The sequence below is a fragment of the Rhinichthys klamathensis genome, unplaced genomic scaffold (assembly GCF_029890125.1).
Source record: "Rhinichthys klamathensis goyatoka isolate OS25496 unplaced genomic scaffold, OSU_Roscu_1.1 h1tg000006l_1, whole genome shotgun sequence".
Classification (NCBI taxonomy): domain Eukaryota; kingdom Metazoa; phylum Chordata; class Actinopteri; order Cypriniformes; family Leuciscidae; genus Rhinichthys; species Rhinichthys klamathensis.
The window spans coordinates 1,596,317-1,610,966 of NW_026606559.1; the positions used below are offsets into that span (position 1 = coordinate 1,596,317).

The following is a 14,650-nucleotide window of genomic DNA, read 5'->3' on the forward strand; positions in this document are numbered from 1 at the left end:
GATCCCTGTTTACACCTGGTATTAAGATGCGTTTTGGTCGATTGGATCACAAGTAGTGGAGAGAGATTCCTGTTTACACCTGGGGCCTATACCATGAAGTAAGTTTAGGTGGATAGCCAGGTATGTTTCAGTTTAGTTTGCGCCAAACCTGGGTTTTAGGCACCATAGTCTGTTGTTGTTCAGGAGTGGTGAAAAAACTTGTGCTTGGTACATTTTTTGTCTTCAAACCAAACTTGGGTCTTCAGCTAACAAAGTTTAAATCCCGTCTGAGCACGCTTCCTATAATGTTTACTCATTAGGTCAGTATAGCGGAGAGTATGCGGCCTTTTGTGGCTGTTCGAATGCATTCGCACATGAGCGTCAATACAACAAAAGCAATCCGATCAAATGTATTTTTGACCACCTCCGGAAAGTGTACAAGCTCAACGGTTCAGATCCCGTTTACACCTGCATTAAGCGTCGTCCACTTGTGATCGGATTGACGAAAACGCTTCTTAGGTGTAAACAGGGCCTCAGACTGCAGGCAAATCTGCTTTTTTTTCAGGCAGACTGTCTGCACTATTACAGTTTTTTTCAATTTGCTTAAACACTAAAAGTGGAACTTGAGGCTCACTCAGTGAAACCTTTCACTCATGTACCGAATTTTCAGACCAAGTCTGCAAAACTACAAGCACAATATACGCTTTAAACTCAGTTTGCAATTGAAAAACAAACTTTTTGCAAAATTGACATTAGACACATCATTCCAAACTAACAGCCCTTGGGTTTCTTTTGGGAAACACTGCCATTTAAATGCCACAATAATTTACTGATGGCCTACACCCAACAAACTCTTATACATAAATTGATCACTTAGAAACCAAAACTCAGTGTTTTGAAAAAGAAAGAAAACATTTTTACCCACTTGAATTTCTATAAATTAATATGTATATACATATTTACATATGTATGTATGAATGTATGTATGTATGTATGTATATATATTTATGACTGTATATATATACACTCACACACACACACACAAACTTACACACGCACACACACACGCACACACACACACACACACACACACACACACACACACACACACACACACACACACACACACACACACACACACACACACACACACACACACACACACACACACACACACACACACACACACACAACACACACACACACACACACACAGCGCTTTAGAAAGAAGTTGACTTTTTGACTTGGCTTGTATGTGTCACAGGCCACATTTACACATGGTATTTAGAGAAACGAATATTTCTGCAGATACATATACGTGTGACAAACTCCAGAACACTTCACTGCACACTGAACAAGCAAAAGACACAAGTAGGCCTACATTTTTCACATCTGTATGTGGCTAATCATTTGATTGTGTGTAGAGATACTACGCAAATTCTGGAAGAGTTAAAATAGTTTTGAATGAAGTGTTTGCTTTTGCAAGAGATGTCTGAGTTTTGCATGTGTGTGTGTTGTGGTTTTGTGTGTAGAGTTTCAAGAAATGGGGAGCTATAGTTTCAGAAGTTGTGTAAGCAATTTGAAAACTGTAAATGCCACATTGATTTACTGATGACCTACACTCACTGCTCATGTGTGAAAACATTTATGCATAAATTGATCACTTAGAAATCAACTTTAATGTATTACAATATAGATTGATTGCAGCAGCTTCACATTAGTAACAAATTCAAATTCTGCTGCAAAGCCATTCTAACAAGCCTGTAGTGTCATTATAGCTCAAGTCAGTTCAGTATTGGTTCAGTTCCATAACTGTAAAATTCATCCGTACTGTATATAGTGTATTTGTGTACATACGTGTGACACACTCCTGTAACTCCACGGCACACTGAACAGGCAAAAGACACAAGATAGTAGTGTTTTACATTTTTCACATCCGTGTGTAGTTTGGTGTCTATGTGGCCAATCATTTGATGTTTGTGTGTAGAGTTACTATGCAAAAACACCATTTTTGGAAGAGTTAAAATAGTTTTGAATTAAGTGTTTGCTTTTGCGAGAGATGTTTTGCGTGTTGTGTGTGTTGTGATTTTGCACAAAGTAGAGTTTCAAGAAATGGAGCTATAGTTTTAGAAATTGTGAACAAGTAAGGGCGGGACAACCTGTCACTCGAGATCACAGCAATAGCAAACCACAGAATCCAACGATCCAATCAAATTAAACATCCAAGATCACTGAACATTTTAAACAGGTCAATTTGCATTACATTGTGATAAAAATCTGAAAAACATCAGACCTGCAGTATAAGTAAACCTACTGAAAAAAACAACATTTTTGGATTAATGAATTAATTCAAATTAAGATACATTCTGGGGGAAAAATGTAAATATAATGAATTTCAGTAGTAGCTATAAATAAGGGTACGGTGGCTGAGAGAGCTCAACGCGCTGCAACATGAAGAACACACATGCAAATAGAAAAAAACACATGCAAATAAAAAAACAACCGCAAATTAAGAAAACATCTTCATCAGTTTCACAACACACGTGAGCTCCAAATACTCACAACACCACCAAATACCGAAACGCGTTGCAAATAACACAGACCACAACGGAAATGTTTCTAGGGGAACCAAAAGAGTAACGAACCCGGCTGGGACGTGCTGGTGCTTACACTCATAGACTTACACTACAGCTTAAAATTCTACTATATTTATTTATTTATTTTTTCAAAACATACAGAGATTACATTTTTATGATATACAACTTGTATACAATGTACAAAATGTATTAGCAATTATGTTCAATGTCTTTAGAATACAAATGAGAAAAGAACAATGAGCTGAAAACTAAAATAAATAAATAAAAAAGATAGAGAAGAAGAACATGAAGGAAAGATATTTATCTATACATCAGTTACACTGTACAAATTGTTTCATGTCATGTTTAAATTTTCATAAAGAAAAGTTTCATAAGAAATGCTATAATGTAGGGTCCCATATGACGCATATTTTAAAAGCTTTTTGTAAAGTAAAAATAAACATTTATTTGCAACCGCTATGTTAACAGCATTATATTTCTGTTGTAACTTAGAAGAGCTCTTCAGCTGATCGCATCGTGCTGCGTTGTCATGGGAACATCCCAGGTGAAAATAATGAGGAAATTACGTTGTCTTTCGTTGCTCCCTTCATCAAGTGCGTTCCAAACGGCTACATAATGGCACACGAGTGCCCTGCTCACTCCAAAGGCCCACTTCAAGGGCTCTGGCGTCTACCCTTCGAAGGGAGTATGGCATAGAGAAGCTCACGAGCAATAAGCACGTCCCAGCCGGGTTCGTCACTTGTTTGGTTCCCCTGGAAACATTTCCTTTTGGTCTGTGTTATTTGCAGCGCGTTTCTGTATTTGGTTGTGTTGTGAACTTTTGCAGCACGTTTCTGTATTTCGAGCACACGTGTGTTGTGAAACTGATGAAGATTTTGTTTTCTATTTGCACACTTTTTTTTTCTATTTGCACACTTTTTTTTCTATTTGCATGTGTTTGCTTCAGTTGCAGCGCGTTGAGCTCTCTCGGCCACCGTATATATGCTTCTCAAGAACATACTGTAGCTTGCAGTTCTACACCTGTTTTGTATATATTTTTAATATTTATTTTAGCATTTGACACATGGTCATACAGTTTTGTGTGGTATTGTTTTTAATGCTTTGTTTTTTTAATACTTTAAAAACTAATTGTAGGGAATTTAATGAATGTGCAATTGCATTGTTGTAGACCAATGTGCATGATACATATTTTGATTTGTCTTGCATTATTATTTTATCTAAGCCTACATGATTCCATAATTTGATCTCTTAATGCATCAATTTACTGATCTATGGTGTTAAATTACTATATTTTATGTAAGTTCAGCTATTAAATGTAAGAGATCAAATCTTAATAAAGCTGTTGATGTGAAGCAGTAACTTGTTTTAATGTTTTATTGCTTGTTTATAATATAAGTAAATGCAACAATATATACACTGGAACATTTTATTTTATGCAGCTGGCCTTATCAATCAAGTTATCAACTTATTAGGGTTTACAGTGCATTTACTATACAAAATCTAAAACCAAAGCATACAATACTTGAGTGAAAGAAAGGTTTATATGTTTAAATGTTTAAGGTTTATATTTCCCTTTCCTCTTTCAGAGAATCATTTTCTCGCTTGCCTTTTTTTTTTTTTTTGGTTAAGTGGGACCATCAGTATTAAGGATATTAAGAAGGAAACGCAAATGCAGTGTTTGTCTGTGCAACTTCTTCTTTCATTCAGTCTTTCGTCAGTGATATGAAAACATCTTCTTTAAGCCAAATAACAGAAACAGAGAATTGAAATGCTACAAATTTTTTTAGGTCTACTTTTCTTGCCTGGTAAGAAAACATTTTCTTATGTCTTTTGTAAATGTTGTCTCTTGTTCATTCCTACTCTAATTATCTGATAAAATTGATAGGCCTATTATATTGCATAAACTGAATATTTATTGTATACATACAATGGAGATCACATTGTTTTGTTTTTAGTGACACAAATAGTGCAAAATCTTAAATATTTCTTATTTATGCTGTAACTTTTCTGTATTTTACTCTTTTTTTCCTTTGTTTATTTCCAGGATTAAATGAAAAAAACTAAATTTTCAATGTGGTCTCAGACCTTTGAATCTTACCATAGCATATTATTGATTCATTATGTAAATTATTTCTTACAAATTTCACAATAGATAATATCTATAATAGATTGCCTCAATTTTAACTATCCATTGTAACAAATTCTCTAATTAAATGAAGTGTTTTGTGCTCCAGGTGTTCTCAGTAATAATGAGTGGAAAGTGATGTATCCTCCTCCGATCTGTGCTGTGAGGGGATCCAATGTCACTATTGCCTGTTCATTTACATATCCACCTGGGCAAGTAGCGCGAGTGCTGTGGTGTTCAAAGAGATCAAACCATGATGTCTGTAAAAATATGCCATATGTTTATGACAGTGGTGCCAACAATAATCAAAGCAACTTTCAATACATTGGAGATAAAACTTCAAATTGTTCTCTTTTGATCAGTAATATTACTCAAACATATTCTGGAGAGTATAAATTCAGATTTATAACCAATTCGCCAGGCGGAAAATGGACAGGTGATCCTGGAGTGGAAATTTCAGCACACGGTAAATATAAAAGGTTTATTCTGGGGGGAAAAAATACTTGATGCTTTTGTAGTTGCTGTTTTGTTTTCTAAAAGAATCCCTCAATTTCATTATGGGCTTTTTCTCTTGTTTTCTGACAGATTTAAGGGTGTTAATGACCAGATCGAGAGACAATGGAAGCATAATAGTAGGAGACTCTTTGAGTCTGACATGCACACTCGACTGCTCTAATTTAGATGAAGTTCAGTGGTTTAAGAATGAGGAACCGATGACACATTCAGAACCCATCCTCACCTTCAGCAGTGTAACTACTGAAGACTCTGGGAATTACTCTTGTTCGTTGAGGAACTTTAAAACAACTGTATCTGAAGAATTTAGAATTTACATTGAAGGTTGGTTGAACTGGTAAACATATTACACATACTTTCATATCTACACGATCATATTCATCTTTGGAAAATGACAGGTTTGTGTATACTTTAAAGCAAATGATCTATCCCTTTGTCCTCAATAGATGTTGCTGTGTCCCCAACAGTTCTGATTATTGTAGTGTCTTTACTCTCACTTGGTTTCGTTATTGCAGCTGTGATGCTTATAAGAAGGTAGGACTTTTTGTTTTGTTTGTTCTTGCACACACCAATGTATTATAACTCTTTCAGTCAGTCTGAATGAAACATTAACTGACCTTCCACAATTCAGAAAACACATAAGAATAATAATGAGCATTATGTGCATAAAGTGCATTATGTGTTTCTGCCCGAGAGTTTTATGTTGGCGAGGGCGAGTGAGTGAGGCTTGCGACACAAAGACTGCGCATACAGCCAAAACAAATTATTCAGTTCACGAATTTGTTTGTTTATTTTGTTTATTTATTTGTTAAAATAAATAATTATTGTAAAATATTTTCTCAGAATCAAACCCTTTTCTGAAATCATCCAAGATCCTGTATCAGCTAAATTATGCAATTTATAATGCATGTCTGCTATACATTTACTTTTTAAAGGAAAGCAGAAACTCGCGGCAAACCAAAGGAGGAAGGAGAAGAAAACCAGGTTTCTCAATACAGCACTCACCAAACAACTGTAAAGATATTTGTAAAACCTAAACATTGTGTATGTATTTTGTACATGTATCTCCTGTAGGGAGTAAATATGCCATGCATAAGAAGAACAAAAACAAGTGTTATCGTGTTTAGGATTGTGTTAAATTATACAGTAAATCATAATTGTACAAGATGTATGCCCTGTTGAAATGACGCCAACATGTTGTGTTTGCTTAATCAGCAAGCCTCCTTTGGTCAACCAGTTTCATCAGAAAAACCATTCTGGTTATGCTGAACTAAGCTGGTCTCTTCAGCAGGGCATTAACAAAAGATGACCGTTGTTGACATGTTCTGTGCCATCTTCTGTAAGGCTAAAACAGAAACACCCACAGTCTCTACAAACCTAGAGGAAGCAGAAGATGAAGTGCTATATGCATCTGTCCACATTCAACCTAAAGAACGGCTTCAAATGTGAGCATTCAAGAGACACATCGATATTTATTCGTGCTGTACTTACATTTTGTAATCTGACCATTAGTTATGAAGATAATGCAACATGTTTAATCATATTTGACTGTCTTTCTTGAAGTAATATTAACTGTATAAGTGAATATGAGTTTGTAACAATTTTACTGAAACGATTATCTTTATTTCTAGGTCTGCCAACACAGGGCAGGAGAATGATTCAGCCATCTACAGCACCGTAGTGAATGGTTAACCTTAGATATCTAGATAGTGAATATACAGATATCTCTCTCTCTCTCTCTCTGCATGTATGTGTGTGTGTGGTCCTGTCATACGCTGTGACTTGTGAGGACCAAATGTCCCCACAAGGAAAGCAATACCGTATCTGTTACATTTTTTGATCACCATGAGGAAAACAGCTTATAAATCACACTAAATTATGTGTTTTTGAAAATGTAAAATAATGCAGAATGTTTTCTGTGAGGGCTGTTTAGGATTAGGGGATCGAATATACAGTATAAAATTAATTATGCCAATGGAAAGTCCCCATAAAACATGAGTGAGTGAGGGAGGGAGGTTTGAATTTTTGTTTAAATTTAATTAAATTGTTCTGGTTTAAAAAACTTTGAACAAATGTATAGATCCATTAAATTAAGAAACATTCTGAAGGAAAATGTAAATATATAAATGAATAGTGATAATAAACATTCAACAGGTCCACACTTAATTTTTATAAACCTGTTTTGTACATATTTTTTACATTTATTTACATAGCATTTGACACTGTAGGACATACAGGTTTGAATTTAAATGCTTTTTTTTAATGGTGGTGAATTGAATTAATGTGCAACCATGCATTGTTGTAGACCAAATATGCATAATAAACATTTTGTGATATTTTAATTTGTCTTTAATTAAATGATTATGTTAACTTCATAAGCCTACATGATCCTGAAATTTGATGTCATAATGGACCAATTTACTGAACAAGTTCAACTGATATCCACAACCTGACTAGCACGGCAACATCATTTCGACAGTCAACATTGCACATCAGCGCCATCTAAAGGAGAAACACTCCTCTGCACTGTTCCCATGACAGCGACTTAACACACAGGAGATGGAACCCTAAGCTCTCGCGGTCTTCCTCCGAGTACACATTTTCATAGGGCTGCCCCCGACTAAAGATTTTTCTAGTTGACTCTAGTTGTTAATTTAAGCCATTAGTCGACTAATCACATGTTTATATTAATTTAATTACTGATACTGGGGGGAATACTTTACCATAATGATCCTTTAATTTTTTTTTTTTTAGTATTAACAATATAATACAACAACATCTGTTTATGCCAGGGTTGATACACAAAATACACTACTAAAACAGACATACAAGACAAACAATAACCATAAAATAAAAATATATAAAACAAGACCAAATTATATAAAAGGATGCAAATTAAACATATTTAGAGAGTACAAGATCGGTCTTAATAGCCTTTCTATTTTTAAGACCTCTTACAGTGGTGTGATATTGTTTTAGCTCTGCTAAAAGGTGTTCAAAATTTGGTTTGGACTCTGCCCATTTCTTCTTATGAATATGGAATTTTCCTAAAACTAAAAACAATTGGACAAAAAAAGAAAAATCCTTATCTGTTCCACCATCTTCAAAGTAAATAAACACATATTTTCCCCTCAATGTTAAAGTTTGTCCAGTTTTACGTCTTATATAGTTTTCAACATCTCTCCAAAATATCTTACTGTACAATCATAAAACAGATGACAAATTGTTTCATCATATTATTAATTACCACAAAAGGTACAGGAATATTCAATATCAATTTTAAATCTCTCTAAAGTTTTCTTTGCTGGGTATATTCTATGTACAATTTTATAAGACACCTCCTTTATTTTATTATTTAAGAGGAACTTGTCCCCAATTAACCACATTCTTTCCCATTTGATTTCTTCAAACTGAGAAGCCCAAAAGGATCGTGCTGCAGGAAGTGTTTTAGTGTGCATTAGATTCCTAATGTATTTGTTTGGACATTTTTTGGTAGTGATGTCAATGTCGCCAAGGAAAATTTCTTGTGTAGTCAAATAACTGCCACTTACAACAGTTGAGTTATATTTTAAAAACTGAATGATATTTCTTGGCACAGCATCAAAAACGATGGCATATTCCCTAGGGGAGACAGGAAATTTTGCTTTTGAAAGAAACTCAAAATGTTAGTAACTGACCTTCTGTGTTCATGAGTTGTTCAACTAATAGAATGTTGTTATCAACCCATCTTTGGTATAGATTTATTTTTATATTGAATATTCCTGTTGTTCCAAATATAACATTTCGTGGGAGAAAAATTGTGTTTGTAGACCATTTTCCAGGCTAACTAACAGGGCATGCTTGTGAAAGTTGGCCAACTTCACAGGTAACTTCTCAATTTTAAAGTCACATTTCAACAAGAAGTTTAAACCTCAAAGTGAATCAAAAATGTATTTGGGAAAGGTGTTCCAAATGGTCTCTGCTTCCTTAATTAAATTACTTAACCATCTCACCAAAAAGGAATTACTTAAGGTTTCAAAGGTCAATACTTCAAGACCACCATCTTTCCTTAAATTACATAAAATATATTTACGTAAATAATGGGATCTATTCCTCCAAATGAAATTAAATAAGATCTTATCAAGTTTTTTATATACACTAGCTGGCATTCCCATGGATAAAGATAGATAGACGGCATGTGATATCCCTTCTGCCTTAGACAATACAACTCTGCCGTTCAGTGACAAATCCCTCATCAACCATATATTAAATCTTTTCCTTATTTTCTCTACTATGGGGTCAAAATTGAGATTGCAACGCCTTTTTTCATTTTTATCAATGATAACCCCCAAGTATGTTATTGTATTTTTAACAGGAATCCCACTTATTTCTGATAAGTCACATTCCTTTAGTGATAACAAGGCGGATTTATTTAGATTCATTCTTAAACCCGAGACTTCTGAGAATTTTGTGATAGAATCAATTGCTATGATAACCTCGTGCTTATTACGGAGAAATAATGCCGTGTCATCCGCTAACTGTGAAATTTTAAATTCTGTACCTAATGTCAATATACCTTGGAACTGGGCATTTTTAATATGTCTGGCCATAATTTGTGTAACAAGGAGAAAAAGAAAAGGGCTAAGGGGACATCCTTGTCGTATTCCACGACCGACCTCAAATCTAGGAGTTGTGCCATGCGCAAGTTTAACTGAGCTATTACATCCTCTGTATAGAGTTTGAATAGCCTTTAAAAACTGTTCTCCAAAACCAAAGCATTTGATTGTTTTTAACATAAATTGATGACTAACTGTGTCAAATGCTTTATAAAAATCGACAAATAGTACAAAACTATCATCTACTATATATTCATTGTAATCAATCATATCCAAAATCAAACGTATATTATTACCTATATTCCGGCCTGGCATAAAGCCTGATTGTTCTTCATCAATTATATCATCTAACCCTGATTTTAATCTTTTAGCAAAAATTAGTGCAAATATTTTAGCATCATTATTCAATAAACTAATCGGTCTCCAATTTTCAATATTTAATTTATCTTTATTTGGTTTGGGAATCAGTTTAATAAGTCCTTGTCGCATAGTTGGTGGGAGTTCCCTTTTCTTAATGGCTTCTATATAAACTTTAACTAAAAAAGGAGCTAACAATTGGTCAAAAACCTTGTAGAATTCACTTATCAGCCCATCATTCCCTGGCGATTTATTTTCTTTTAGAGAGGCAATACATTTTTGCACTTCTGATAAACAAATCTCTCTGTCACAAACTAATTTAAAGCCATCGTCAATGACATCAATATAATTTTGTTTACTTTTTAGGAAGAGATGCATGTTTTTTGCATTTTCGACATCAGTAGAGTACAATCCTTGATAAAAATCAGCAACGTATTTTGAAATCTGCATCTTATCATCACAGACAACATCATTGATTTTCAATTTACTTAGGGATGATACTTCAAAGTTTCTTTTTTCTAGATTAAAGAAATATTTAGTGCATTTTCCCCCTTTTTCAAGCCATTTCCTCCTAGATCTGACAAAAGCCCCTTTAGCTTTGTCTTCGTACATCTTGTCCAATTTAAGTTGTAAAGAAGTTAGTTCTGTAAATTCACATCCAGTTAAATTAATTTTCTCTGATAGCTTTATTAATCTAGTGATAACTCTGGATTCTTCCTCTCTCTTATCTTTGGCTATTTTCTTCCCTAGTATTATAGCTAACTTACGAACTTCAAATTTCATTAGCTCCCAGCAGCTTCCAAAGTTGTCATCAAGATTAGCTTTTCTCCAATATTTTCCAATTATTACGGCGGCATCATCCTTAAATTGTTTATTTTGTAATAGCATTTGGTTTAATTTCCAATAATCTCTGTTTGGTCTGTAACTAAGTATTATTAAATCTATCTTTATATAAATGGCTTGGTGATCTGTGAGAACAGTAGGTTCTATATGAACTGAAACCATCTTGTCATCGATCTCCGAAGAGATCAACCAGAAATCTATACGGGACTGCTGTGACTTATCTTTATTACTCCAAGTATATATGCTTTTGTTGGGATTTTTGTGTCTCCAGATATCGACAAGACTCATCCTTTGACATACATTCTCCAACTCATCTGAAGAACTGTTTCTTGGAGGCCATCTATCCAGATTTCCATCCATAACTGTATTAAAATCACCTCCCCATATAATCTTGGCAGTAGGAAAAGTTGTAATCAGCTGGTTAATTTTATTTTCTATTGTTGTAAATAATAACTTGTTGTCTTTTTTGTTGTTACACGCATATATGTTTATAATAATGAATTGGGAATGATCTACATCACCAACCAGTATTACCCATCTCCCATTTGAATCTGCTAAATGCTTAATAATGTGCCCTTTGAAGTTTCCCTGTAAAATAGCGACCCCTGCTGACCGGTTACTCCCAAATGAAAACCATATATTTTTCCCCCATTGACTCTTCCAAAAAGAAATATCCGAATTAGTAGCATGAGTCTCCTGTATAAAATAAAAATCAGCACCTTTGTTTTGAAAAAATAAAAATAAAAATTTCCTTTTCAATTGGTCTCTAGCACCTCTGGCATTTACAGAAAAAACAGATACAGACATAAAAACTCAGAACAAATAACGTTAACTGTATGAACTTCTTTGCAAAAAACTGCAGAGATAACTGCTCTAATGTAATCATTAGCTGCCTCAATGTCCCTTATTACACATGGGGGGTTACCTTAAGATATGGTTGCACTTCAACAGAGCATACAGGATCTTTCCTTTTCAGGTGTCTTTAATTTCGTTTCCATTCACAAATGCTCTGATCCCCACGAAATAAGCCTTCTCTCCTCTCTTTCTTGCCGCTTCTACAGTTGGCCAGAGCCGGCCGCGAATGGCTCTGTCTTCAGCGGTCAGGTCTTCTTTGAAACGAAGCTTCTTGCTGCTCAGGAACTCACTCTTCTTAGATGCCCTCCAGATTAAGTCTCTCGCTGTTCTCGACACAAACCGGATGATCACTGGTCTTGGTTGCTGATTGGAATTGCCATCTTTGCGTCTTCCAATTCTGTGGACAACGTCGATTGCCTCCATCACTGCTCCAACTTCACTAGCCGACAGCACCGCACGGCAAACCTCTTGCACACAAGACTTCAAGTTGTCATCCTCTCTCTCTGGGATCCCATGCAAACGTAGGTTCTGTCGTCGGCTGTACCGATCACTCTCATTTACTTTAGTTTCCATTTCACTGACTTTTCTCTGGAGTGTCTCACATGAAGCTTTTAAGATGCTATTCTGCTTTTTCAGATCTGCCACTTCTTTATGACAAAAGTCCAAGGACTTTTTCAAACCATCTATCTGGACTGTATTGTAGTGTACCGCCTTGTCTGTCTGATCCGCCCGTTCGTTTATCTTGTCTATGACCGCAGAGATGATGGTATCCTGAAGTTCCAGAAGCGATGGCTGTTCTTCGTTGCCTCTTGCCTTTTTTATTTGAGGTTTTGTAGGCGTGTTAGGAGATGAGACACACTCCTCAGAAACACTGGCCTGGCATGCATAAGAGTGTATTTCTCGAGCAGTCCGTTTTTCCTTAATTGTCGCCACTTCCATTGCGCTGTTATACTAGCTGCAGAGTTAGCAATGACTAGCTTGAGTAATAAGACGCTATTTTTCCGAAAACCGGCAGAAAAAAACTATGAAATGCAATAACACTGCAGTCGAGCAATCAATGAAAAAAACTTTTAGCAGCAAAATTAAGTACTAAATGTTAATTTGAGCAGCAATCTTCAACAGTCGTTACAGGTCTATTCAAAACGCATCTGGTCTCGCCGCCATCTTGAATCGGCCAGCTGATCCTTTAATATATATAGAGAGAATGTGAAGCTATACGTCACTCCGCGTTGCATGCTGGGGCGGCGCCTCCATCTTAAGAGGATCGCCCTCTGCTACTGATACTGAAATTAATACCAAGACCTGCAACTTATGGTTTGTTTTTGCCTTTAAATTAAATATTCACATTCTCCATGGCATCGTTTGCAGGGAAGAGAAGCTATTTTATTGCATTGCATGACGATTTGATGTTGACACTGACACACTGATTTTTATTTATTTATTTAGTTAAACACTCAACAACCAAATCCCTAGAAGTTTTGTGTGAACAGTTTTGTTGTGGCTGCATGCAAGTTCTGCTAATGGTGCCCTGCATGGTGTAACTTTCTAAAAGTGTGTGTATTATAGTGTTACTTCAGTTCCTTTTTTATTCAAATAAGCATTGAATTAAAGGTGCTGTATTTAACTTTTTGACTGTACTAAAGCATAAAAATACCATTATATGTCTGCAGATATTTAGGAAACATGCTAAGTTCATGTACTCGTTTCTCTGAAAAACAATGCTACATCCAGTTATTCTACTTTAAAATGTGTGTTCCGTGTCAAAAAAAGTCTGTTGTTGTTTTGGTCTATGCGATACTGCACACTGCCAGTTTACCCAATAGTATTTTGACACATCCCAGTTTGACAGTTGGCGGAAAACACAGTCTATTGCAGCCATGCAGCCATCTCTGTGTCAGAGATCCCAGATTCTACCAGACCTAAAAAAGCCTCGGCATCCATCTAAAAATCTCTATGAAATGGAGCATATTAAAACGCGGATAAATTAACTCATCAACTTACAATGTGTAAGTCTCCTCGGCTTTCATTGTCAATTGCGCTCGCTCCTTTTGCAAGTCCTCAAACTGGAAACCCGTATGATCGCCGAGTCTGAGGAGGAGGGGGCGGGGGAAACAACTCACTCCATTATTTAGAATTTGGACTGCAATACCCATTTCAACCACTAGCTGTCAATATTACATACTGCACCTTTAATCTTTCTTCCCCTTGGGTTAGAAATGTATTTTGCTCATTCTTGTCATCATTCTCCCCTGAACTTCTGACCCTTGACAGCTGATTGACTGTGTGTCTTCCGAGTTCCCCGTGGCAATCAGCGACAAGTCCTTGACATTAAGATTTTGGGTTAGATTCTGGTGTGGTCCAATTTCATGAAATTGTGTGTAATGTCATTTTGATTCCTTTATTATCCGGGTAAGCGTTGTACTAATCTTTCTTCCTCCAGGATTTGAAATAAATGTGTTTTTGTTAATTCTGTGTCCATTGTCATTAGAACTTCTGTTCATTTTGAGTTCATTCTCACCAGTACTTCTGATCTGATTTTCATGTACATTCTCTTTCTGCTGTTTTTGCTCTTCTGGCTCTGAATACGCTCCTCCTGAGTGGTTTGATCAGCACTGCTATCATGCAGGACCGGCTACTGTTTGGTCAGTGGGGGTGACGCTCTACAACATCCTGTGCTTTCCCTTCAGAGCCGCACGGAGGGTCTCCTTCAAAAGCCGACTGCTCTTCCCTAGAGAACTGTCTATAGGCAAGAGATAGCAAACATTCAGAAGTAGAAACCCAGGATA

General features: G+C 35.8%; 1 protein-coding gene and 1 long non-coding RNA gene across 2 annotated transcripts; both read left to right on the top strand.

The window, feature by feature from the left end:
• Window positions 1–4,780: 4,780 nt before the first annotated feature.
• On the top strand, window positions 4,781–5,840 carry LOC130090812 (uncharacterized). The gene is made up of 3 exons (XM_056258419.1): window positions 4,781–5,167; window positions 5,287–5,538; window positions 5,661–5,840. Exons 1-3 carry the CDS (start codon window positions 4,840–4,842, stop codon window positions 5,750–5,752), a joined length of 672 nt encoding a protein of 223 aa, XP_056114394.1. The 5' UTR covers window positions 4,781–4,839; the 3' UTR covers window positions 5,753–5,840.
• A 247-nt stretch (window positions 5,841–6,087) lies between these two features.
• On the top strand, window positions 6,088–6,909 carry LOC130090823 (uncharacterized). The gene is made up of 3 exons (XR_008807735.1): window positions 6,088–6,198; window positions 6,559–6,659; window positions 6,846–6,909. It is a non-coding gene; the product is annotated as an uncharacterized LOC130090823 (long non-coding RNA).
• Window positions 6,910–14,650: the final 7,741 nt, after the last annotated feature.

Excerpts from the sequence above, each read along its gene's own strand:
- LOC130090812 (XM_056258419.1), top strand. The coding sequence starts at position 4,840 with ATGTATCCTCCTCCGATCTGTGCTGTGAGGGGATCCAATGTCACTATT. Across the intron at positions 5,168-5,286 it reads AGTGGAAATTTCAGCACACG|ATTTAAGGGTGTTAATGACC; the intron begins GTAAATATAAAA and ends GTTTTCTGACAG. Across the intron at positions 5,539-5,660 it reads ATTTAGAATTTACATTGAAG|ATGTTGCTGTGTCCCCAACA; the intron begins GTTGGTTGAACT and ends TGTCCTCAATAG.